The 27,678-nt window shown below is 34.5% G+C and overlaps 1 protein-coding gene across 2 annotated transcripts in view; it reads right to left on the reverse strand.

The window, feature by feature from the left end:
- ST6GAL2 (ST6 beta-galactoside alpha-2,6-sialyltransferase 2) overlaps positions 1–27,678 on the reverse strand; it is a 103,595-nt gene that overhangs the window by 4,932 nt on the left and 70,985 nt on the right. For both annotated transcript variants that reach the window (XM_044670484.1, XM_044670485.1), the window contains exons 3-5: positions 19,245–19,342; positions 16,693–16,794; positions 14,379–14,553 (exon numbers count right to left, since the gene is read on the reverse strand). In XM_044670484.1, coding sequence (XP_044526419.1) covers positions 14,379–14,553; positions 16,693–16,794; positions 19,245–19,342 — 375 coding nt within the window. The remainder of the gene's footprint in view (positions 1–14,378; positions 14,554–16,692; positions 16,795–19,244; positions 19,343–27,678) is intronic.

Raw genomic sequence — 27,678 nt, forward strand, 5'->3', positions numbered from 1 at the left:
ATGAGCTCCTCATTGAAACTCCTTGCTGAAGCGGTCTTTAAGAAGGAAGGGAGGAGGGTTAGATGAAGCAATTTTCCTGGAGGGTCTGTGAAATATCACCCTGTCTTTTACTTAGTAAAAAAGGAACTGTTTCGTATGTTGGATCTGGGATTTCATTAATGTGGGAAATTAGTGAGGAAACTCTCTTTACCGAGTGCAGTTTTTAGCAACTAGCCTGTGACTTAAAGCCTTAGAGAGTTGTCAAGGAACTATCTAAGATGAGAAAGAATTTTGGACAGCAAAATGGGGAAATGCATAGAGCACTGGCCATAAAGGCTGGAAGATCCGAGTTCAAATCTGGCCTCAGACGCTTACTAGCTCTGCGACCCTGGGCAAGTCATTTTATGCTGTTTGTCTCAGTTTCTTCATCTGTAAAAGGAGCTGGAGAAGGAAATGGTAAAGCATCTTTGCCAAGAAATACCCAATGGGGTCATGAAGAGTCAGATACAACTGAAACCACTAAACAACAACAAGACAGTCTAACATTTTATATATACTCGGCATTCTGACTTGTAGAAATAAGTTTTCGAGTTGGTACTGACTATTGCTTTACTTCAGATCTGTAAATTCAGGGTCTGATGGAGTATGGTATAGGTGCCCAAACATTAGACTTGAATCAAAAGATCTGGGGTTCAATCCCGGTTGTGTCATTTACTTCCTGGATGACCTTGGAGAAGTCATTTAACTTCCTTATTTTTCTTTCCTTATCTGCTTAATAAAGGAGAAGGACAACAGATCTTTTGAGAGCCTTTCTAGCTCTGTTGCTATAATTCTGAATTAGTTTTTGGGTGTGGGGTCAGAAATTTGAAGAAATCCTATGTTACTTAGAGAAAATAAATATGGTTTAGATAGACCCTATCATATTAGAAGTGGATAGTAGGAATATTTATTATCAAATGCATTCATGTTTATGAAGGAAAAATATCCACTCATGGAAATCCAGAGTTGAAAATGCAACTAAAATGCTTCATGAACATAAATTAAATGTTACCGCTATGAGATTTGATATATGGGGCATGGTAGGGAGTAGAGGAAGAATTAGAAAAGTTATAGGTTTAAGTTAAAGTCAGTGATGGTTTTCCTGGGGAACACTACTTTTAAAAATATCAGATTTCAGAGGAAAAAAATAATCAAAGCATGCTGATGATAAAACATACCACTTTTTTCTTTATCAGTACCCTCAGTACCCTCTCAGGCCATATGTTATCATAAAAATTAAGAACCTCAACAGAATTGAGTATCCTCATCTGTAAAAAAAAATGTGAACTTTTTACCGACAAATCCTATAGGATTGCATAGGAATTGGCAATGATAGGGTAATGTGTAAATATAAAAAATATAAAATGGAAAGAACGTAGCTATTTTGAAATAATTTTTCTCGTGTTTCTCTAGCAAAAGACTCTTGGTATAGAGAGTAGTTCAATTTCTAGTCGTACTCAAAAAAAATCTGAATGTCCTAACGATGTTTTTCTCTATCTATCCTCCCCAGTAGCACCTACATGATTTAGAAAATGGATGCCATTTTGTATTATGCTATTCAATTAAGGAGAAAAAAATAGACTTTAAGGAACTTTTATAAAAATGTTTTGTTTACTAAGTAATCAAGTTGAGTTTCCTGAAGTTTTCAACACTGATAAAAGCCTAAGTACTTTAAATGCTGAATAGAGCTTTTGGCACATATAACAATTTAGAAGTTTCTGGGTATGGTTTCAAAATCAATCAAATGGGTAGAGTCATGCTTTGGGGATTTGGCAAGCTGTTGAAAACCTTTAAACAGAATTAAATTAATGTTAAGTTTCTAATGCAGCCAATTTGTATGAATGAATCCATACTAGAGAATTCTATTGAAAGGAAGAAATGTGTTAATTTCTTCTGGGCAATTTTAATGACTCAAGAGGATTTCATTTGCCAAAATGCATCTTGTGAATAGTGCATTATGCTTGTTCTTAGCAGACTAATTAAAAAAAATCTAGACTAGTTATAATAAAATGTTTTAGAATGAGTATAAAAGCTGCTTTTATAAAAGAGTATAAAACACTGAAAGATAACTCAAAAGATAAGATTAAAATATCTTTACTCCTTTCTGACATTATAAAAATTTCTTTTTTCTTATTGCTTTTCTTTTGGTGATCACTTAAAATTCACAAATAGACACAATTTCCATAGAAAAATTGTAATTAAATCCCCTATTCTATGGGTACATATATGTACACACAAGATAGGCAAATAAGTATATTTGTGTATATGTGTTATTACATGAGAGTATTTTTATTCAGTTGTATGTATGTTTATATATACAGGCATATATACATGTATGTTCAATAAATAAACATACTACAAACTTATTAAAATACTATATATTTCTATAAGGTTTTGTGTACTTATAAAAAGTAAAATGGAAAATTAAAAGAATAACTCAGGATGATACAAACATTTTCAGATTGGTGGACAGCAAAACATTTGACCTGAATTGTTTAAATATCACCAAATCTAATTCAGAATAATAGGTAAGTAATAATAACTGGATAACAAAATTGCTTCGAGGAAGCCAAAGCGAGCCTCTTTTGGATCTGTTTGAAATGTTCAGATAGGACTGGTTTTAATTAGATATCAATTCAATATATGTAAATGAATGCTTCTAAGTGTGAAAATAATTTATTTTGGAAGGGTCTAAAGAATTTCTTTTCCATCTTGCTTACAAATTTAAATTATTTGGATAAGTCTTCCCCCAATCCCCAAGGAAATGGAGCAAGAGTAAAGTTTTAATCTTGGGTAAAATGATTACAAATTCTGAATTAGTGGAAGTTGGAAGTTTACTATAAGAAGAATAATTCTCTAATTCACTGGGCTGTAGAAAACTATGCTACTTCCATAGTTTGCAATACCTTAACAACTTAAGCAATTTAACTGTGATTTTAAAGGTCTTTTCCTATTAAAAAAAACCTTACCTTCTGTATTAGAATCAATATGTGTATTGGTCCTATGGCAGAAGAATGGCAAGGGCTAGGCAATGGAGGTTAAATGATTTGCCCAGGGTCACACAGCTAGAAAGTGTCTAAGTCCAGATTTGAACACAGGACTACCAATCTCTGGCCCTGGCTCTAAATCCACTGAGCCACTGGGCTGTATACCCCACCCTCTTTTTTTTCTCTGTTCCTGTTGTAAAAATATCTCACTTTCCCCCAGCATATTATTTAGAGCATTCTATGAAACTATTATGAAAAAATATTGAATAGGTGTGATATGCTATGATTAATATATTTTGGCCATATATATATATTATAGATATAAATTCAAATACAATAGAAATATCAAGAAATGTTCTCAAAGTTTACAAGTATTTATTAAGTCCCCACCATATTCCAGGCACAGTGCTAAGTGCCAGAAACACAAAGAAAAAATAAAAATCAGTCTCTGCTATGAAGGAGGTCATAGTCTAAACAAATTCCAAGAAGGAAACAAACACATCACATGTAGAACAATTTAGAAGTGTATCAGGAGTATCTAAAAGGTGGCAACAAAATCTTTCTGTGAATAAGTGGGATGGATGCAGCAAGGAGAAGAATGAAGAGATAGAAATTAAAGACAGAGGATTTGGGTTCAAATCTTAATTTTTTTAAATTACTATACTGTCTCTATGACCCTGAGCCAGTTATTGAACATCTTTGGGACTTTTGCTCTTCATCTGTGAGATGAATGGATTCAACTAGATGTCTTCTAAGATCTCTTCTAGTGCTATAACTGTCTTGATGCATTTTAAGTATGAAGAAAATTCAAACCTAATAAAAATGTTATGCATTTGGATTTGTGAAGACCTGGGCTCTGACACTTACTACTTGTTTGATCTTGGACAAGTAATGAACTTCTCTGGAATTGTTTCCTCAGTTGTGTAAAGAGTAAAGGGTGGACTCAGAGACCTCTATGATTGCTTTTGGCTCTAAATCCTATGATGCCAAGATATCTTGGAAAAACCATTTTCTCCTATTTGTTTTATGTACCATCACAAAACATAGAATGAAGGGGGGTGGGCTATATTTTAGAATTTCAAGGGCAATGTAATAAGGAAAGTTGATGTTATTTCCCCAAAGTATATATAACTAAAAGATTGATTATTCAACTTTAACTCTGTCCATGGAAAACTAATGTTAGTAGAACAATTTTTTAAAAACCTACCAGTATATCATAGAATCGTACATTAATATAGAAAAGACCTTTAAAAGGAGGTTTCAGGTTAATTTAATATCATATTCTTTGGTTACAATTCATATAAGGATCCATAACTTATCTTGAAACACAAAATGCTTTTACCCAAGTCACCGTAATTATGATCTATTTTGTAAAAGCACAAATATAAATGTTAAGTTGCTTATTATGTGTTTTAATGTTTGGAGTTTCAAGTGATGTATGAGAATATTAAAATCCATAATGTGGAATAAAGTGGGAAGATAAAATCTTATGACTTGCATTTTTAAGTATGTTTTCTTCTAACTGAATTAAATAATACTAATGTTCAATATTCAACAATGAACTACCAGCAAGGCAGAATGAAAGCACACTCTTACCTCCACAGGTCTTAAATTCTTACAAATGAATTTTATCTATTTGTCCATCCATCCATTCATCCATCTCTTTCTCTCTTTCTCTCTCTCTACCCCCCCCTCTCTCTCTTTGTTGACCTGCCTTCCTGTCTGCCTGTCTGTCTGTCTATCTATACATCTATCCACCCATCTATCTATCTAAGTACAAGTATATATATTACACATATGTATAGACACACAGAGAGATGAATAGCTGTAATAATTTGAAGACAGACTGGGCACTAACAATTGGGAAGATCAGAGAAAATTTCACATGGAATGTGCTACCTTCACAGAAGACATTGTAGGTCTCTCAATTCTAGAACTATTATATGAAACCCTTTTAAATTTGTCTTACTAAGAACAAGGCTCCATTCTCATAGGCATTTTCATAGGCATCTCCATGCCTTTGGAATAAAGCTATATTCCATGCCTAGGATAGTCTCCCTCCTCATTTCTACCTCTTAGAATCCCTATTTTCCTTTAAAATTCATTTCAAACTCTATCTTCTGCAGGTCTTTCCACATTAAAGTTACTTTCTGTCAACTAGGTATATATTTTGTACATTTTTTGTCTTCCCCATTAAAATATAAGCATATTGAGGGCCAGAGTTGTTTTAGCATTTTCTCTACATTCTCAGATCTTGGCATAATGCCTAGTACATGATAAATGCTGAATAAATGTTAACTGATTTATTGACTGATAGGAAAGAGCCAAGATTTGGTAAGTATGCTTAATTGTATATATTATGACTGGAATGAACCTGGCATAGGAATATATACAAAGATCAATGGGGCTGGATTGATTTGCACCACTTGCTAAAGAATTGTGGTTAGTGTCAAACTGTATCAGTAATATTTTTGGACAATAGGTCAGTTTAGTTTCCTTCTTGATAAAAGTCTTGGAATCAAAATCAAATCAAAAGAGAAGGGCTTTAAAATAGATTATTTTCTACCCTCAACTGAAAGCACAACACAAATCATCTCATACAACCACAAAATCAAAGGGCAATAGACCTAATTATAGATGACAGGAGAAAAGAGATCCCCATCAATAAAACCAGAAATTCCAAAAAGAAGCTTAGTAGGGTACATAAAGCAAAGAAACAATTCTTACGCATTAAGTGTAAATAAGAGGTCATTTTTTTTTCAGATGGTTCCATGTAAATCCCACAAACTATTTCTATCTTGGTCCGATTCAAGTGGGGCAAAATAGTCTCAAGTGAAAATGCTAATAGAGAGGAAAAAATACTCAAAGCATTTGCTCATGCTTTTGAAGATAAGTACTTTTTGTGCATTGTAGCATTATGCTTGGAATTATATAAAAAAATTAAAATTTCACTGTCTTTTCTATCGGTTGTTATCATCCAAGATGAATAATTCTAATGCATAGATATGCCTATATACACATATGTATATAAAACTTATATAAATATTTTATATATACATATTATATATGTGTATATATATATTTTTTCCTCTTCCAAAGCTACCTTACCCCACCCTCTATCTCATGGCTCCATGACCTAAAGTCCAAAGGAATTTAAACAATTATTATGTTACAATAATCAATAAGTAACATGTTTTATGGACTTCCTTATTAATCTAATCATAACTCATAGGATTGCTTTGATGGGAAATTGTTTTTTTAATTCCCAACCAATTGATATAACTGATATATGAAACAATTTTCAGGAGAGAAATGTGTGTGTGTGTGTGTGTGTGTGTGTGTGTGTAAGCATTTGTCAAGTATGTTAATTGAAGTGATGCCTAAATTGGATTGGAGGTAGGATTAGGTAACTTTAGGAACTTTTTTATTTTAATATTCCATGAGGCTAAACTATGAGAAATGATTAATAAGCATTTATTAAGTGTTTACTATGTGAAAAGTAGGTGAATACCTTGTCTGTGTATGTGTGGGGACAGTGAGGATTAGAGAGTGCCTTTCAATTTAGCACATAATTCCCTTTCTTTCCTATTTCTCTGTGCTACAGAGCATGAAATTCTACTATTTTTAAAATGTAAATACTTTTTAAAGTAAAAGCTATCAATTACTCAAATCATCCTTAGTTGAATGCTTCTTTGCATTCTTTCTGATATTTGGCTAAGATTAATTCACTGAATTTCAATTCAATTCAACAAACATCTTTAGTTGTCTATAATTTGCAAGGCACTTTGAATACAGAGACAAAAAATCAACAAGTTCCTTACTTCAAGAAGCTTATTTTCTAGGGAAGTAATGTGATTTGGATGGAAAGGAAAGTTCTGTAGATAACATTTGGAAGAGACAAAATGGAATAAAGAGAGGGCTGAATTGAAATAACTTAAGACAACATGAAGATGGGCAGCTGAGGGGTAGCAGAGAGGAGGGCCAGTTGAGAAGGGAGCCTCTAAAATTGGGAAATGTGGTAGAAAGGGAGATTTTAGAGTGTAAATACATTTTTCCTTCTTTGACATTTTGTGAGGAACTGCTCCTTTTACCAGGATGCTAGGGAGCCATTTTTTGTTCCAAAAGCCACCTTCACCCTCTACCTCATGAATCCATGGCCCAAAGTTCTAAAAGATTTATACTCTTATTATGTTATAATAATTAACACACTACCTTAGGTTTTATGGACTTGCTTATTAATCTAACTGAAACTTATAGTATTTCTTGGTGGGAAATTATTTTCCAAATTCCAAACAACTAAAATACAAAACAACTTTCAGGAGAGAACCTATTTTGTATGACAAGAACTGCCTGTATAATAGAGACACAGATGAATGAACAAAAACCTAATTTGAGCCAAAGATGTGTGGAAGGCTGAAGTGTTCTTCTCCTTGTATTGTATTAGAAAAAATAAATAGACTCACATTTCATAAGTTATCTCATACAGGCATGCACATACAATTAGGAAGAAGTTTGCTCACATTGACTTATTATAAGACTGAACCTTGTATTAATTATGAGAATTGAAGCCCAAAGAAAATTAGCATGGCCCTCATTTATAAGAATAAAAATCTTCCTCAGTCACTAGTTAGAGCAAAAACTTTAGAGGTCAAAGCCTTCGAAGCACACTAATCCATCTAAGGGCCTTTTGGTTGAATCTTTTGTTCAGTAACCGACTTTGGCACCAACGGTGTCTTGAAAATGATAAAGTTGAATGACAAAAAGTCAATACCTTTTTCAGCATGACCTCAGAACATGGAAGGGGCATTTGTAGGATTCCTTTTTGTAACAGAAGAAAGGCACGTATTGATTTATTTTCATTTTTGATGTCAAATAAATTGAGATGTAGGTAAAGATAGATTATTTTCCAGAGAAGGACATCAGATAAATTGAACAATGAGTTCCATCTATTTTTAAGCATATTTCTGAGGAAGGGCAAAGGGGTAATAGAGACTGAAATAATAGTTGAAGAGGATATTCTGAAGGAATGAATTATAACTTTACTAAATAATTTCTGAGGAAAAAAATAAAGAAAGCTGATCCAGCATTGATTTGGAAAGTAATAGAACTGACTATACTTTCTATTGAAGAAGGGTCAGTAAAAAGGGAAATTTTCAGTTCAAAAAGCTAGCCTTCATTTTAAGAGGGCACAGGGTGGAGGAAAGGAATAAATGGGGGCAAAGAAGGAGCAGAGCTGCCTAGAGGTATGCTTCCTTAAGCACAGGCTGGATACAATGTGATGTATTCATATTTAACCAAAAAGAGAAATTAAAGCATTCACTTTAATTTTTCATTTTCTCCACTCAAGAACAACAAGAAAATGGTCTCAAAAAAGGTCTCAAATGTCTCCCTTCCTTCCTCATAGAGGTAGATATGTATGGGCTTGGAACATTGCATACACTGTCAAATTCTAAGTTGGTTAGTTTTGCTGAACTGCTTTTTTCCCTCGCCTTTTTATTCTTTGTTATAATGGTTAGTTATCTGGGAGAATGGAGAAATGAATTTGGAAATGTAGATGATGAGTCATTCATATATATATATATATATACATATNCAGGGTGGAGGAAAGGAATAAATGGGGGCAAAGAAGGAGCAGAGCTGCCTAGAGGTATGCTTCCTTAAGCACAGGCTGGATACAATGTGATGTATTCATATTTAACCAAAAAGAGAAATTAAAGCATTCACTTTAATTTTTCATTTTCTCCACTCAAGAACAACAAGAAAATGGTCTCAAAAAAGGTCTCAAATGTCTCCCTTCCTTCCTCATAGAGGTAGATATGTATGGGCTTGGAACATTGCATACACTGTCAAATTCTAAGTTGGTTAGTTTTGCTGAACTGCTTTTTTCCCTCGCCTTTTTATTCTTTGTTATAATGGTTAGTTATCTGGGAGAATGGAGAAATGAATTTGGAAATGTAGATGATGAGTCATTCATATATATATATATACATATATATATATATATTCAAAAGATACGAATAGGCAATTCTCACATGAAAAGAACAAGCTATTGATAATCCTATGAATAAATGCTCTAAATAACAAATGATAAAAACAAGTAAAATGAAAACAGCTGTGAGGTCCTACTTCATGCCCATTAGTTTGTCAAGGATGAGAAAAAAGGAAGAAAACTAGGCCTGAGGAAAAAGAGGGGCATGAATGCTCTAATGGTGGAACTGTAAATTGACTGAAATTTTCTGGGAGGCAATTTGGAGTTATATCCAAAAAATCACTAAACTCTCATGCTCTTTGACTCGGCAATTCTAACACTAGGCATTTGCCCTAATAAGATAAAAGAAAAAGGGAAAGGACCCATTACATAAAATATTCATAGCATTTTATTACAACAGAGAACTAGAACCTAAGGCGGTGCCCATCAGTACAGGAAGAGGTGAACAATCAGGATCTATGAACTTAATGGAATATTATTTTGTTCAATAAGAAATGATGAGAGAGTTTCAGAAAAACCTTGGAAAGACTTATACGAACTGTTGCAGGGTAAGTGTGTAGAACCAAGAGAATAATATACAATGATTGTGGCATTGTAAAGAAAAACAATGTTGAAAGACTTAAGAATTCTAATCAATTCAACGACTAAACTTAACTCTAGGGGACCATTAAAGTTCCATCTCTTGGGAATGATGATGAACTACAAGTATAAAATGAGACATACATTGTAGAATATGGCCAATGTATGGATTTGTTTTGCTTGACTATGTTTTTTTTTAACAAGAGCTATTTTAAAAAATTAGAAAAGGGAAAATAGACTTAAGAATTGGAGGACTAGTGATAGCAATACTAAAACAAAAGAAGAAAAATGCCAGTGAATTAATCTAAAGAATGAACAAAAGGGGAGGTAAAGAGGTAGAGGGAGACATGGAGAAGACAATGTGTTGAATTTATTATATATTTAAAAAATAAAACAGGTTATGTCTAGTGGAGATTTGTGGCTTCACTTGAAATTGTCTATGTCCTCTTTGAATAATGAGTTATTCATCTTTGTTACTACTTGTCAAATTAAAAAAATCAATGTTGATTTCTTTAAGAGAGTATAAGGACAGGAGATGAATTGGCAGGCCATAACAGCAGCAGAGCTAATTTGAAATAATTTCCTTAAGCATAGGTTTTGGAACCCTTTTCTCTCCCTCCTGTCCAGATTTAGTAAGAAGTCAAATGAGATGCACTCATGTTTAGCCAAAAGAGGATCAACAATCACCATAAATGATTTTTAAAGTTCTTGCAGTATGTCTAGATCTGTGCCAGGCATCGAGGGAATCCAAAACAGTATAATTTTATTAAATGCAATTTACTTGAGTTATTTATGTCTTCAACAACACATTTAAATACAATTAGCAGTAGGCACAATAAAATAAAAAAACAAGGTTGGACCAGATATTCTTCAGAGTCCATTCTATCTCTAAATTCTATGATTTTAATAAGTTTGTAAACTTTAGCCATGATCTTGCTAGCAAGGGAGATCAAGAAATACCAGAGAACTGGGGCATTACATTTTCTCATCTCTTTCCTCAAAGAGAAATCTCCTATTTTATAAAAGACTTTTGAAGGAAAGTACCTCATTCAATTTTTAATATATATCCCTAAGTGTTTAATACACTGCTCTATAAGCTTTAGGTGGTTCCAGAATTAATGGATTGAAGACAGTGATGGTAGTTGTACTTTGAATTTACGGCACATTTTCTTTCAACTTTCACATATTGAAAAAAGCCTTTGCTGCAACAAGTACTATTAAAAACTATGGGCATGTAACGAGGACATCTGACAGTCTCCCTTTGTATTTTAAACTGTTTTGTTCTAATCCAATATTGGCCACATGAATTCATAAAGAGGCCACCTTCTAAAGAAGGCTTTATTAAACTTCTGTCACATCTTAGGATGTTACATATGCATTATTCCAATCTGCATATTCTTCCCTAGCAAACTATGTGTTCTCTCTTAAATGAATAGGATCTTTTCTCTCTCAATGAACAAGAGATGAAGATCTTGGGATTTCAAATGAGAAATTGAAAAAGAAAGAGTGTCATAGATTTCAATTTCTAAGGGGAATAGTGATGTTTAGAACAATATTAAGCAGACTCATCACATCCTAATTCTTTCCTGAGTCATATAGCAAATTCTACATTACTATTGTATTCCAAAGTCCCACGTCCCAGCAAAGCAATTTTGTACCCTCAACCCAAGGCATACCAAAATTATTTCTCTAAATCTCCTTATTTCAGTTAAGATATCCATACCCTTACCTAAGACCTTTCTTGATCTCTTCAGCTTTAACTACTTTCTCATCCCCCCAAAACTGTGTCCTATCTGTGTACCTGCTAGGTCTCCTCAGGAAGGATTTAAACTCTCTAAGAGCTAGAATGAGTTCCTTTTTGTCTTTGTAGCCCAGTGCCTTGCATGTGAGAGGTATCCATGATTTATTTATTTATTTTGAAAACTTTACTTTCTATTTTAGAATCAATATTGGATATTGGTTTCAAGACAGAAAAGCAGTAAGAGCTAAGCAATGATGGGGAGTAAGTGACTTGCCCAGGGATCACCCAGCTAGGGTGTCAGAAACTAGATTTGAACCCAGGACCTCCCAGGACTGGCTATCCACTGAGTCATCTCTCTGTTCCTCAATAAATATTTGTGAGGTGGATTTGACTCCAGCAGCCATCTAGTCTAGCCCATACATTAAAAAAAATTATTATTCCAACTATGTACCCAACACATGGTCATCCAATCTTTGTTTCAAGACCTCCAATGGAGGGGGATAGAGAGTAATTCACTCTCTTCTATGGCATTCTGTTCTAGTTCTGACTAGCTTTGAATGATGAATTTCTCCCTTACATCCAATCTAAATGAAAGGATTAGATAGTATTGTCTCAATTATCCTATTAAAATCTTTTCTATGCATGTTCCACAGAATGCTCCTAGTTCCTTCCTCAAGGGGCAAAGCCTTATAACTCTAATGATTTTACTTGGCAATCTTTCAAGTATTGAAGAGTATTGACTATGGTCCAATGTATTCTCATGCCCAGGAACCTCATGTTTTTCCAACCCGTCCTCATAAGGCATGGTCTCAAGATTCTCCATCATTCTCTATTATGCTCTTCTTTAACGATCCCTAATCTTTTTTTTTTTTTCTCTGTATCTTGGACTTACGGCAGTCTGGTAAAGCCTACAGGCTCCTTCTCAAAATGTTTTTAAATAGATAAAATAAAATATACAGGATTACAAAGAAAACCAGTTATGAAGACATATAGCAATAACATTAAAAAATACCAGTTCGTAGACCCCAGGTTAAGAATCTCTCGTCTCCTGAATGCTCTGTAACTTATCAATGTCCCTTTACAAATGTGACATCTAGAACAGAATATGATGTTCTAGATGTGGTCTGCCAAGGGTTGACCACAATGGTCTTATCAATTCCTTGTTCACAGATATTACAACTCTCAATAAAACCTAACGGAACTATTTTTTCCTTTCTGAAATCATACCATTAATTTATATGGAAATTGTAATCCAATAATTTCCTTAGAAATTTTCCAGACAAACTTGTTTAGCCAAACCTCCCCCTACTCTCATTCTCAAGTTGTACAGTTGTTCTTTAGTCCATGTGTCAGCTTTTATATTTACTCTATTACATTTCACCATGTTAGATCTGTTCAATTGTTCTAGCTGGTGGATATCTTTTTTGGGTCTTGGCTGTGTCCTCCAAGATCTTAGCTACCTGTTCCAGGTTCATGTCATCTACAAGTAGGAAGTAAACTTTCATCTGAGTCACTGTAAGAAAAGGAGAGCCAAAGGTCCTGGCTCTGTCCCTTTACTTCTAGGCATCTATTTTCTGATCTGTAAAATGATGAGGTAGGACTAAATGACTTCCACAATCCTGATCAGCTCTAAATCTACTATTTCATGAAAGATACTCTGGGCTCCTGATTCTTCTATAAGCACATTGATGGGAGTTTAGGTACAAATTCTATAAATGTTTCTGTAGAGAGTAACAGAATAGTAGTAACAATTAGGGTAACTAAGTGGCACACTGGAGAGAGTGCTGGGTCTGGAGTCAGGAAGGTCTGGCCTCAGACATCTACGAGCTGTGTGACCTTGGGCAAATCATATCACCTTGTTAGCCTCAGTTTTCTCATCTATAAAATGAACTGGAGAAGGAAATGACAAACCACTCCAGTATCTTTGCCAAGAAACTCCAAAAAGGGGTCACAAAGAGTCAAAGAGGACTTACACAACAACAACAAAAATAAATAACAGATGTGGGAAAATGGGGACGCTAATGCATTGCTGGTGGAGCTATGAATTGGTCCAACCATTTTACAGAGCAATTTGGAATTATGCCCAGAGATTTATAATACTGTGTTTACCATTAGACCTAGCAATATCATTGCAGGGTGTGTTTCCCAAGTAGATCAGGGAAAAAGAAAAAGAACCCATCTATACCAAAATATTTATAATAGCTCTCTTTGTGGTGGCAAAGAATTGAAAAATGAGAGGGTGCCCATCAATTGGGAATGGCTGAACAAATTGTGGTATGTGATTGTGAAGAAATACTATTGCACCATAAGAAATGATGAATATATTTTTTAAAACCATGAAAATAACTATACAAGATAATGAATGGTGAAAGGAGTAGAACCAGGAGAATATTATATACAGCCACAGAACTCATGCTGAAAAAACAAGCTGTGAATATTACCTCCAGAAAGTGAACAGAAAAGTAAAACATGAAAGACAATTTATATGAACATGTTGGTGTCTCTGAAAATATCCTTTGTGATGTGAGGAGGGTGGAGACAGGCTGGGACACTTGTGGACAGGATTTATTATTAGATATGAAGAAAAATAAGTTAAACCTTGACTTCATTTGTGTACTATCTTCTTTTTCCTTGTATATGGAAATACTTGTTTTGTTTGGTTTTGTTAACATTTGGAATAATAAAAAAAATTAACAACCAGAGGTATTACAAAAAGCAAGGAATTAGAAGAACAATTTCCAAACTTCTCTAGCATGTATTTGGTTTTTGTCATTTTTCCATAAGAGTACTTACAACATCAGTAAAATTTTTGGACTATCTCTCCCCTTTCTTCCAATCGCTCTTTTTTTCCAAACCCATATCTTCTATCTTAGAATCAAGTATATACTTATACCAAGTATAGGTTGCAAGGCAGAAGGCAGCTGGGGTTAAGTGATCTACCTAGGGTCACATAGCCAGAAAATATTTGAGGTCACATTTGAACCCAGGACCTCCTGTCTCCAGGCCTGGCTCTCTATTTTAAGTCATCCAGCTACCTCTTTTCACTCTTATTATATTCACCTACCTATGAAACCAGAAGATGGAGGATTTGGTTGAATCTTCTCTTTTGTGTTCTCTTGGATTATATCCCAGAGTTGCCAAATAAATTTAGGATGAAGAATATAAAAGGGCTGATTTGGGTTCTTCCTACGATGCTGAATATAGGGAGTGAAGAGATTGTAGTCTGGCTTCTTATACCACTGTGGGGGAAAAAAAAGATCAAGGACATTCCTGTTTTATAGAAAAAGCAGCACACACATTCGCCTAAACAACAGTGCTGATACAATCTACTACATTTTCCTGGGGCAATCGAAGGCAGATGGAAGAGTACAATAAAAGGACCCTGAATGCAGCCTTCTGTAGACTGCTCAGCTCTCCAGGGAGGGGAAATCCACGAGAGACAGGATAAAGAGGAGGAAGAAAGTAGAAAATGGTGAAGGAATGTCACCCAACTCACTTTCTCATCTTTTCTTATTCTCTGCTCCAGAATTTAAACAGAGTAGCATATGGACTCTGTAGATTACTATTTGCCCGCATCCTCTCGGGGATACTAACTCCAGTTGGATTTGACAATTCTAGAGGGTCACGCTCCCTTAGAATTACGTGCCATTCCTAAGCCCCATAGAACAGAGAGTGGCATGGCAGAAGGGTGAACCCTTTGTTCATAAAAGTTTAAAAAGTTGACACAACCTAGAAAAAAGAGCTGTTTCGGGACAATATCCTTCCCCTCTTCCCCTGGCCTCATACAGCTATGATATTGGGATAGCTCAGTTGTATTTTCATAGTTAGGATACCACTGCTGCTATTATTTGTATTTGCAATAAAAATATAATATATGGTACACAGAACTTTGTAATATAGATTTCTTATTTACTATTCTCTCCATTAGAATCTAGGCTCCTTAAGGACAAAGACTGTTTTGCTTTTTTTTTTTTTAACCTTCATTTTTTTTTGTCTAAAATCTGATCAGTTCTAAGGCAGAAGATCTGTAAAGGTGAGGCAACTGTGGTTAAGTGACTTGCCAGCATCACATAGTTAGGAAGAGGCTAGATTTAAACCAAAGACCTCCTGTTTCCTGGCCTGACTATTCTCTGAGCCAACTACCTCCTCTGACTGCCTCACCTTCATTTTAGTATCCTCAGTACTTTTTTTAAAAATTTGCTTCAAGTTTTGCTCTTTTTCCTTCAATACTTTTAATTACAAAATAAGTCAAGATAACAGATACAAACATGTCTGTGTAAATTAACTATAAACATACAGTATGGCTTAAAAGTCATTAATTCTTTCTGCCTCATAATCATAGTACAATGGCCTGATTTAGACATCACCAAATAACTCAGAAAGATTTGAACATGTTATAAAAGTCCATGCACAGAAGAATCCACTTGTAAATATATATGATGTTGAAACATTTTTAAAGAACAAAAGAGAAAATGTAAGTATGCTGTATCAATAGTAAAGGTATCAAATGAAATTTTTCACTAACACTAACAATATAATTAAACAAATAAGACAAAAATAAAGCTAATTTATTTTCTTAATTTAATGCCTTAAGCAATTAACAAATATGTTAGTTGACTTTTTATTTTGATCCTACACATCTGAAAGTTCACAAAGATAACAGTGTTTTTTAGTTTAAAATTTACTTAATACATATCATTTGGTCCTCAGCTTTATGAAATAGATAGAATAAGCATTGTACTTGCTTAGTAGATAGGAAAACTGAGGCTCAGAAGTTTAGATGACTTCCTGGGGTGAACCATTAAAGTACAGGGTTAAGATGTGCCAGATCTTCTAATTCCAAGCCCAGTCAATTTATCATTCTGTCAAGTAGCATAAAAATATCTGGGGTAGGGCCCAAGTGAGGTACATTTTAGAAGATTATGAATGGTACATTGATATAATAATGAGATTTGAGTAAAAGAAGAATTTGCATTCTCTTGCTGATTATTTCCATTAATAGGTCCTTTAAATAGGTCTGGTAGATGTGGATCAGTGGAATGCAAACCCTTAAAATTGAGAAAATCTTAGTTAAATTAACCCAAGTCTCAGGATGTTTAGGACTCCCTAGATGAACATTCTGGCATTTTCTAGTTAGTGGGGGGAGGGAGGGAAGAAAAGGGGGAAAATGAACAAATTTGTGAGCAGGCAAAAAATTATCATGTATATTATGTCAGTATAGTTACACGATCAGTGCAATTCTGCTTCTTAAGCTAAAAAATATCATGTTTCCTAAAATTAATTATCCAGAAACTATACTTGCCTCAGTGAATGAAAAAAAAATGATTCAACACTGTCAGATTGCTGGCCAAGTCAAGAGAAAAAAAGACTATTCTTACCATGTGAAGATTTGCAGAGTAAGGAGCAGGGTCCCAAGCCACTAAAATGACATCCTTATATAATGAACTATCAATGAAGTGATGATTTGGGTTGGTCAGAATCTAGAAACACAAAATACAATAAAACAACCTTTGCAGAAGCAACATGTTGGATATTAATTTCTTTAAATGAAAAGAGATGATGACCTTATAAAGTTTAAATCATGTAAATAAAAACATTATGAACACCCCTGAATTTTTTCCCCTTGAAGTCTCCTTTCTAATAGACCATGTTAATTTGGATTAAGAAGTTGAATTTCATGCAGAAGAAAACATATAATTTATCACTTGTTTATATGGATATAGGATTTGGAGTTTTGGTTTTAAAAGATTATTACAAAAATGAATAATAAGGAAATAGGTTTTGAGTGATAATATATGTATAACCCAGTAGAATTGCTTGTCAACTCTGGGTGGGGGGAGGTAATAGGGGAGGGAGACAAAAGGAATCATGTAACCCTGGAAAAATTTTTTAAAAAGAAAAAAAAAGAAGATGAATTTAAATACTCTGATCTTTTCTGCTGTTGTTTTACTGACATTTGCCAGTGTTGTACAAGGTCTATCCCACTGCAACTTCTCTGAAAATTTAGGATTCCGCATAAATTCAGAAATTCCAAAATGGAAGAGGCCATAGAGATCAGCAATATTGTCCAACCTCTTCTTTTCCAGATTAGGAACAGAAACACAGAAAAATTAAGCAACTTGCCCAGAGCTGACAGCAGTAACCAAGTAGGAGCTAGTGGCAAAGCTAAAATCTGAAAATCTTCTCATTTTACATTTTGCCTTCATTCCATTATTGCTTCTCCCTCACCATTTTGACTGCAATTACTTGGACTGGCTATGTGGGAATCTCCCTTAAGAAGGGAACGGAGGTTGTTTTAGAGTGATGTCACAAAGGTTCCATTACCTGAAAAGGACCATTGAATAAAGAAGTTCTTGACTTGTCCTCGATCTTTGGGCATGAATGTCTTACCAAGTATTGCACCCTCCAGGGACTTTTATATATGTATGTGTGTTTTATACACATATACACACATATTTTATACGCATTTGTGTGTATATGCACACATACATACATATGTGTTTGTGTATACATACATGCCTATATACATGTATTTTCTAGCTTTGCTCAAATATAATTTGTCTTTCACTTGCTGTAGGTTGCTTGGCTCAGTGAGCTATGCAGAGGGCTAATCTTTACCTCTGCCTCTGCCTCAAGATAAATCATTCAACAACTTCGTCTCAGTTTTTTTTCTAATACAATACCTGCTGTGGCTCTAAGAATAACTTTGTTATAAATCAGCTGGAAAAAGAACATTTGCTTGAAATATGCAAACACGATTATTTTTATTTTTCATAGAATACTCCATCTTCATTTTAAAAGCTTCAAAAAAATAATATGTTCTCATTCAAAATTTATAGATCATAAGGAACCATCCTACAAATTTTATAAGATGAATCACAGAGTACATACTAATCTTGGTAAGGATTTAATTACAAATATACATATAAAGCATAAATTACCCTAAATGCCATGTACTTTTGTGGTTTTTCAATAAACATTCATAAAATAACAAATAATTTAAGAACTTGAAAAAAAAGAAATTAGCAATGAAATCATTACATAAAACAGGTGTCTATAAAATTTTAGTCTACACAGTGGGCAGTGGGTTTTTTTTTAATTGGAATCATAGGATTGTAGAACTAGAGTGGACCTCAGAAACTATCTAATCTTACTCCTTATTTTACAAATGAGGAAAATCAGGACCAAGAAAGATATTTGACTTATTCAAGGTCACATAGGCAGTAGGGCATCAGAGGAAGAATTTGAACCCAGATCTTCAAAATGTTATACTACCTTGCATCACATTAATGAGAAATTAAGTTTTATGCCCACAATTATCTCATAATTTTACAAAGTTTGTCCTAAGACCCAAATTAGTTTAGCTTTTTAACCAGTTTATATTTTATTCCCCTATCTTCATGCTTTAAAAAAAATCTCTTGTTTCTAGGCTGTGCAAATGTAATTCACTAACTGCAGTAGCATTCTCATGCCATATCCACAAAAATATGTAATTTTTCACCTTCCCCACCCTTTTATCAATTACTACCTTTCCTTATAGAATGTTTCTATTCTGATCTTCTTTGTATCAATCCATCTTCTCCTAATTCAACTCATGGAAGGCTGCCAGCATGGAATCCTAAAAGGACTCTGAATGGTGTATTAGAAGGAATAACTCCCACTCCAACCTCTGCTACACCAATCATGTGACATCAGACAAGTCACCTAGTTCCAATAGCCCTTATTTTTCTGGAAAATAAGGGGCATTGTTGAAAATGCTTTCCCACTCTAATAATTCATGCCTGTCATTTAATTTTTTGGCTCCTATTTCCTCAATTAAATTTTTCAATTAATTTTAATTTTGGAAAACTAAGATACACAAACACTAGCAAACATGGATTTCACTTACACAACCCAAAATACGTATGGATGCGTAGGTCATTAGTCTTACCTGGGAATTAATGATGCGCATGGTTGTTTTATTTCCAACATCTCTTTCATAACCATGTGTAGGAGCAGAGTTAAACCTCAAAACTGCATCATGAGAATCTAAGGGTACATAAGTGATAAGTTTACTTTTTTCCTCTCTCTGTAAATAAACAAAATCTAAGGGATGTTGTAAATAGTCTTTTTGACATGAGAAAATACTCCCACCCCACTCCTTTGAAGAGGTGAGAGTTGTATGGGTGTGGAATTTTACATATGTTTTCAGATATGTTCAACATGGTGGTTTTTGCTAACTTATTGTCTTCTTTCTCTTAAAATTTTTCTTTTTTTACAAGATGGATCTCTGGAAGAGGAAGGGGAAGACATTGGAAGAAATACTGATGATATAAAAACAAAAGGCATCAAATAACATTTATTTGAATTTTAAAAATTAAGACAATAAAGCAAACCCATATTTTTCATGTATTTGTTAATAACATTACTTGGAAGAATTTTCTGATAAAATTTTTTGTTATTATAGGTAAAAACCAACATGGAAGTAGTTGTTCATCCAATTGTGTTCTCTGTATAATGCTTTCTACAATTTTCACATGTTTTAGATGTACTCTATCTACAATATAAATATGTTGTAGTTTCATATTTTAAATTAATCATACTTTATGTAGTTGAATTTTTAAATTTTGAGACTTTGTGGCTTAGATCCTCTCTGCCTTCTACCCTGCAAACCATCAGACACATGCATGACTAAGAAACTAGAGGGAAATAGTTCATTGATAAAGACTGCCTAAGGAAGAGCATGAATTGATATATTAGATTCTTATTATTCATTCACAAATTGAGCAGGCACGAATTGGTGGCAGACCATAGATGTATAATTAAAAGAGATTTTAGCTGTCATATTGTCCAAATTCTTCATTTTAAAGATGAGAAAACCAAAATTTGGAGAGACCTAGTGAGCGGTCTAAAGTTATAAAAGTAGTAAGTGACAGACTTGAGAATAAATCCAGTCTGACTCTAAGTCCTGTGTTCTTTTCCCTGTATCAGACTCCCTCCCCGTAAAAAGGTACAGCCAGAACTTTTAGTCACATTTAATTCTGGTGCTAACGTATATACTCTTAAAAATTCTTGGAGACCCCAAATAACCTGTGTGTATGTAGATTATAACTAATATTTAACATGTTAGAAATTAAAACTTATACAACTTAAATCCATTAAAATAATAGATTTCACTGCATGTTAGCTAATTTTAATAAATAGCATATTTTAATAAAATATATTTCTAAAACAAAACATAGTACAAAGAGTAGCTATTTCACATATTTTTGCAAATCTTTTTAATGTCTTGCTTAAAAACAGGTGGATTCTCATGTTTGCTTCTTTATTCAATCTGTTGCAATATGTTGTTTTGGTTGAAATATATGATGGAAACTTGGCTTTACATAGATATGTGGTTGGAAAAGGGAGAAAATAAAAAAATAAAATCTTAGTATTATTATGAAAATAATTTTGACCTTGTAGATCACATGAAAGGGTCTCAGGGACATGTAGGGGTTCATTGTCTACACTTTGATAAACTACAGCTCTAGACTGAGCTACACACTTTTCTTTTGCTCCACACTTGTGATTCTATCAATGTATGTAACTTCCATTGTATGAATACAGATTAACAATTCCTCTGTGACTTAGAATCTTTAATGACTTTTGTGAAGCACTGAGAGATTAAATTATTTGTTTAATGTCATAAAGTACTGTCCAAGGTGGCATCTGAATCCAAAATTTTCTGTCTCCAAGGCTGTCTCTTTATCCAGTATACTCTTATTCATTGAGAAATTAAACTTTTCAATTTAGCCTTTCCATAATTTAGTGTTTTTGAAACTGTAATTGAAACTCACACTGAACCTGATTTTAGTATACTCTTGAAATTGACAATTATGCCAAAAGAAAATGAAAAGGATATTTCAACATCATTGTTCAGTAAAAGGCAAATTTACAGCTTCTAGTCTAACTTCAGGGAAGATGAAAAGGCTCCCCATTATGATTTTATACTGGAAGTACTTCATATGAAGCAATTATATACTTTGGCTCAAAAGGCTTGATCTGTTTCTCCAATGTATGGCTCCTTTCACTTTATTTCAATGACTTTTTCCTAATTCTTCCATTAACTAGGTGATTTGTTGTTCAGTTATTTTAGTCGTGTTTGACTCTTTGTGACCCTCTTTGGAGTTTTCTTGGCAAAGATACTGGGGCAGTTTGCCATTTCTTTCTTGAGCTCATTTTACAGATCAGGAAACTGAGGCAAGCAGGGTTAAGTGACTTGCCAGGGCCACACATCTAGCAAGTGTCCAAGGCCAGATTTGAACTCAGGAAAATGAACCTGATTCCAAGCCTGGTATTCCAGCCACTGTACCTCCTAATGGGTGTTAAGAGATATTAAAAAAACAAACAACTATCATTTATTAAATCTCTCAGCATGTATAAGACACACTGTTAGGTGCAGCTCTCCTTAAAAGTGCGCTTCTGCGTGAAAATGGGATCAGAGGAGGGAATCTGGAAACAATTTAAGCCAATGTCTTCATTTTACTGATGTGTAAACTGAGGTCCAGATCTGTGAAGCAACTTAGCTAAACTCTCGATCCAAAGTCAGATCATTTTACTCCAAGCCAGTTTGTGCTTTCTGTGATGCCCAGTTGCCCCACATATTTTAGTCACCTATGGACACGAACTAGTAAAAATGTATAGACTGTGGTAAAAAGAGTTTGGAATCTTTTAATTAAGCCATAGAATTGCAGGACTGATTTTTCCTTTTAGAAAATAATTCATCATGTTAAACCATGTCTCTCATCTTTCAATAGAGAAGTGGACAACAATAAGAATAGAATGAATTATACATTTTCAGAAATAGGCAATATATTTTGGATTATTGCATCGATTTGCTATAGGGGAAGGTCCTACAGAGAGGGAAAGAATGGACAAGAGACATAGAAAGTGAAAGGTACCTAAAATAAGAGCATCCAGAAAACATTTTTCTTAAGAAGCTCACAAATGGAGAATGTCTCTGAACTTCTAGACTACATCAGAAAGTTGTAGGGCGAGGACCCAGATTTGAATATTAGTGAAATGAAAATAGAGAATTTCATAATGAATGGTCACATGCCCTATAATCTGATCCTTGAACATGTCCTGGAATAGAATCAGCATATTTCAAATTTGATACAATTAGGACATAATATAATACTTTCCCTTCTCTCTTAGTTAGTACAGAGATAAATGGCTACTGCCACCAGAGACCCTTCACTCTCTCCCCCAAAACTAAAACACTGCTTATTGGAGGCTTTTTTTAAGCCTTACTTTCTGTTTTAGTGTCAGTTGTTCTAAGATAAAAGAGCAGCAAGAGCCAGGCAACTGGGGTTAAGTGACTTGCCCAGGGTCACATAGCTAGGAAAGTAGCTAAGGCCAGATTTGTATCCAGGACATCCTGTCTCCAAGCTTGGTGCTCTATCCACTGAGCTACCTAGCTCTCTGGTTTTGGAGTCTTAACACATATTTACTTTAGCACCCTGATCTCTGAGGTCATTAATGCCACAGAAATATGATGCAATTGAAAGGACACTGGTTTTATAGTCTAAGTACCTGAGTTCAAATCTTTCTTCTGATCTTTATTAACTGTATAACTTTGGGTTATAACCTCTATGGGTCTCAAAAAAGTGGGGAAGTTGTATTAGATTGTCTCTGAGCCCCTTTCCAGTTTAAGAAATTAATTCTAAGCCCTCTTATACGCATTGCTCTCAGGTCTTCAAGGGAATCTTCAGCTTCACTTGGTTTGAATTCCACAGAACATGATTCCTTCCCAGGAGGAAAAAACTGACAAAGGGAAACATCATCATACCCTTAACTACTCTTTGGATACCCAGCATCTTTCCAATTTCCTCAGCTACTTCTCCCTCTTGAATTGGAGAGCTGAAGAGTAGAGCACAAAACTTTTCCCAAAGTCATCCTTTACAGAGGATAGGGACCCTGACTTTCCAGCAAATCTTCCATTTTCTATCTGCAGCTCTGTTTAGTTTTAATTTTGTGGAGTATGACATCCCTATACTGGGTAACCCCTAGTATCAACCTCCTCCCATCCTCACTTTCCAGTTTCCTTTTATATGTGGTCTTTGACTATTTGGTTGTAAGCTCCCTGAGGATCCATCCATCTTTTCTTTCCTTCTTTTCCTCTCTTTCTCTTTCTTTTCTTCCTCCTTTTCTTTCATTATGTCCACAGTTTAGCACTGTATCTGGCACATAGCAGGTGCTTAATTAATGTCTTTTGTACTGTATTGCATTGAATTGGCTGATATTACATCCAACTGATATTACACCCATCGGATGGGTAGAAGTTGGATGTAATGGTTAGACTCGGTAGTTCACCCATGTTATATATATTGAAACAGGTGAGAGATTGCCTTGGAACCTACCCAATCATGTAGAGCATATTCTCACCATTTGTTCTTAATATCAAAACAAGCAAACAAATGAAAAACCACCTGACAAGTTCTAACTAGCTGATATAGCAATAAATTTATGGAACAACATCTTCTATGGAAATTATTTGCATTTTTCCAAAAAGAAACAAAAAGTCTAAGCTTTCTGTCTTTCTTCTCAGAGAAATTTTAGGGGATTTAGTTTTGTCTAAGAATGCAACTGTAGAACCAGCTAGGGGGCTTAATGGATAGAGAGATATTCCTGGAGATGGAAGACCTTTGTTCAAATCTTGACTCAGACAAGCCCTACCTGTATGACCTTGGGCAAAGCACTTTCCAATTGCTCACCACTCTTTACTACTTTGGAACTGATACTTAGTATCAATTTTAAGACAGAAGGTAAAGGTTAAAAAAGGAAAGCAACTATATTTAAAATAAAAAGCTTTAGTCAACCCACCAAACATTTGATCTATATAAAAATGACAACCAATTTTAGTAATGGATTTCCCCACCAAATTGATTCAGCTTAACTGATCAGTTATTTTGCTGCCATAATGAGTCACAGAGTTTTAATTATAATGGAAGTTTTCTTTAATTTCAGATTATCTCTAAGGTCCTTCTGAGCATGGACATTCTGTGATTATCTGGTCAGAAACCTTCATTCTGTAATTTCAGAAACTGAAGCCCAGAAGGGTAAAGTCACAGCCAGTTCGTGGTAGAGCCAGAGTAAGAAGTTTATAGCCCCAGGCTCCCAGTCTTCAGCTACACTATACATTACTTCCTCAAATCCAGCCTCAGCTTAAAATAACTAGGTTCTCAAGCAGTGGGTGCATTTCAAATTATATAGTGAATAATTGTGCTATAAGGAATGATGAATTGAGGGATTTCTATATGAACTGGAAAGACCTCCATGAACTGATGCAGAGTGAAATAGGCAGAACCAGGATAACATTATACACAGAGACTCTAACATTGTGGGATGATCAAATGTAATTATCTTTGCTACTAATAGCAATGATCCAGAACAATTCTGTGGGACTTATGAGAGAAGATGCCATCTACATCTAGAGAAAGAACTGTGGGAGTAGAAATCCAGAAGAAAACATGTGGGAATGTGACTTGGGGTTTTGGTTGTAAAGAATTACTCTTTTTACAAAAATGAATAATATGGAAATGGGTTTGAGTAATAATATATAAATGCATAACACAGTGGAACTGCTTGTCAACTCTGGGAAAAGGGAGGGAGAAAACAAGAATCATGGAATCATGGAAAAAATTATATAGAGAATCATCCCTCTTGTAAATTTTTTTCCTGTGGGAAGATGGCCCACAGCAGATTTACTATACATTCCTGAGCTTTAAACTGTAGCTTTCTAAAACCTACTTTTTGTAGTTTAAGTCATCTAAGACCTCTCTTACATAGTGGCACATAGAAATGGCCTGTTGACATTGATCTGAATTCCTAAAAGTTTAATATGTGGTAAGTGTAGAGGCAGAAATAACCGGTTCTCTTGAGTAGGGATTTATATTTTTCTCTAGTTATAGTTGCCTGAGATTGGCATCAGGTGAAGATGAAAAAAAAAAAAGAAAACTATTCTGAAAGTATATCTTTGTCTTTTATAGTTGTGTCAATTACTGGAGAAGGAAATGGCAAACCATTCCAGTATCTTCATCAAGAAAACTCCAAATGGGGTTACTGGGATGTGACTGAAATTACTCAGTGACAACAACAATTACTGGAATCTTCCCCAATGAGGCTTTGAATAATGATGCTATCTATTCATATACAGAAACAAAGTGATAGTAAAAAAAAATAAATATCAGTGGGGAGAAGGGAAGGATGTGAAAATTGTTTTTAGAAGAGACAATATTTCATTCCTGGCACATGGTTATTCATTGACCTTGATGACTGGTAGAACTGACGGGGCAAGTATACTACACTTAGGGACTAAAAAACTTTTAAAAAGCAATTGAATACTTGAGACCTCTCTTAACTCTCCCAGGTCTGCATCCACATATTCTGTCTTTTTTCATGCCTAAACTCTATGCACCAAAAGGAAAGCTATGAAAAGGCAAAGAGAATCATATCTTTTTGTGCCTTTGATGGCAAAAGGTGGTAATAAAGCATAGGAAATAAAACAAAGACCTGAAGCTACCTCTCCCTCTCCCTCTCCCTTTTCCTCTCCCTCCCCCCCCCCCTCTCTCTTACACACATACTCACAATACACACCTCTCTATCTCTGAGTCTGTTCCCTCAATTGTAAAACTAAGAGTTTGTACAAAGTATTCTTTAATTATTCCAGTTTTACACTCTGACCAAATTCAATTCAACAAATATTTATTGTCTATTGTGTGCATCAGGAGAGATATGAAATTTCTATAAAATATGCCCTGTCTTCATTGAGCTTACACTCTTAATATGGGAATAAAACAGGAACACAGTTAATGATATAGTTTATGATATTGTAAATGCCTTTGATGAGCCATTAATTTTTGGAGATGGCAAATATGAGAAATTGTTTTGCTGCACTATGCCTTTTTTTGAGTTCTCTTCTTTTTTCTATTTTTTGCATGGCAAGTAGGAAAGAAGAAAATGCTTTTCAGAATAAACATTCAAAATTTAAAAAAATTTAAAGCAAAAGAGAAAAAGAAAAGAATGTAAAAATATTAATAAGTACTTTTGAAATGTGAAAAGCAAAATATTTTATGAAGTCAGAGGGGAAGGTCATTGAAGGATCAAGAAGGGTTTTATGCAGGAAATAACATTTAAGTTGAACTTTAAAGGATGAAAAAGAATTCAAAGTATAGCTTTGGTAATGAAACATAGAGGTCTGCCATCAAATGGATGGCAAGACTTGCCATGAAGTTTGACCAAAGGGTGATTAAATTTTCAGCTCTAGCAAAGATTTGCTTGGTTTGGCTTACATGAAATGAGAAAATCTTAGCTCCTAGACATAGTAAAGGAGAGAATTCAACAGCTAATGAGGAGTAGGGAGGGGACTAGAGGAAGAAGGAATAAAATGACTCAAGCTATAGAGGTTTAGAGAAAAGGAACAAGGAAACCTTAGTTGACCAGCTAATTCAGGAAAAATTAGAATTCAGTTTTCTGCTATTCACTCTGTGCAACAACTTAGGATCATAGATTTCAAGCTGAAATGGACTTTAGAAGCAATCTAGTTTAAACCACTCTTTGTACAAATGAGGAAATCAAGGTTGAGAAGTTAAGTGATTCCCTCAAGGTCATCCAAGAAGTTAAGTGATTCCCTTCAAGGTCATCCATCCAAGAGATGGAACCAAGATTTGAAAGCAGGTCTTTTGACACCAAATTCAGTAAGCATTCTGCTGTAACACAATGCTTCTCTCCTTTTGGGAGTAGGCTACTGGGCACACCACTACCCCATAACAAAAGTCATAACAAACATTGTAATGATATTGACATTTTTTTTCACTTGGAACTATGATTTTGTCAGTGTAGAAAGTTCTACTGATATAGAACTTCCTCTAATGATTTGCCTTTTTCTGAAACTAGCATTGTATTTGTAAATCATTATGCTTTCAATGGAATCTCAACTATTAAACTTTAAAACTTCTTAGTCAACCTGGGAGGGAAAGTAGGGCGAATGTTACTTATAGAGGATCAGAAACTCAGAGAGCTAAGGACTTACCAAAGAAGATCCAGGTAGCTGGAGGAAGAGCCAAGACCAAGGGTCAGGCTTCCTCTTTCCTAATCCATTGTTTTTCCTACTTTCTCCCAATACTCTCAGAAGAAGATGGTTTATATGCCTTTATGCTCTGGCATCAACCATTCATTAATTGTGAAATCCCTCAAACATCTGCCCTAGGCATGTCAATCTGAATCTTAATTAAACTGCAACCTAATTTTTTTCTAGCTCAAAACTTTTGAAGACTGAGCAAGAACTAGCTACACTCTTTCATAATTCCTTTCTCTAGGATTGCTAGATGAGGTGCTAAGGC

This window comes from Gracilinanus agilis, chromosome 3 (assembly GCF_016433145.1).
Source record: "Gracilinanus agilis isolate LMUSP501 chromosome 3, AgileGrace, whole genome shotgun sequence".
NCBI classification, from domain to species: Eukaryota; Metazoa; Chordata; class Mammalia; order Didelphimorphia; family Didelphidae; genus Gracilinanus; species Gracilinanus agilis.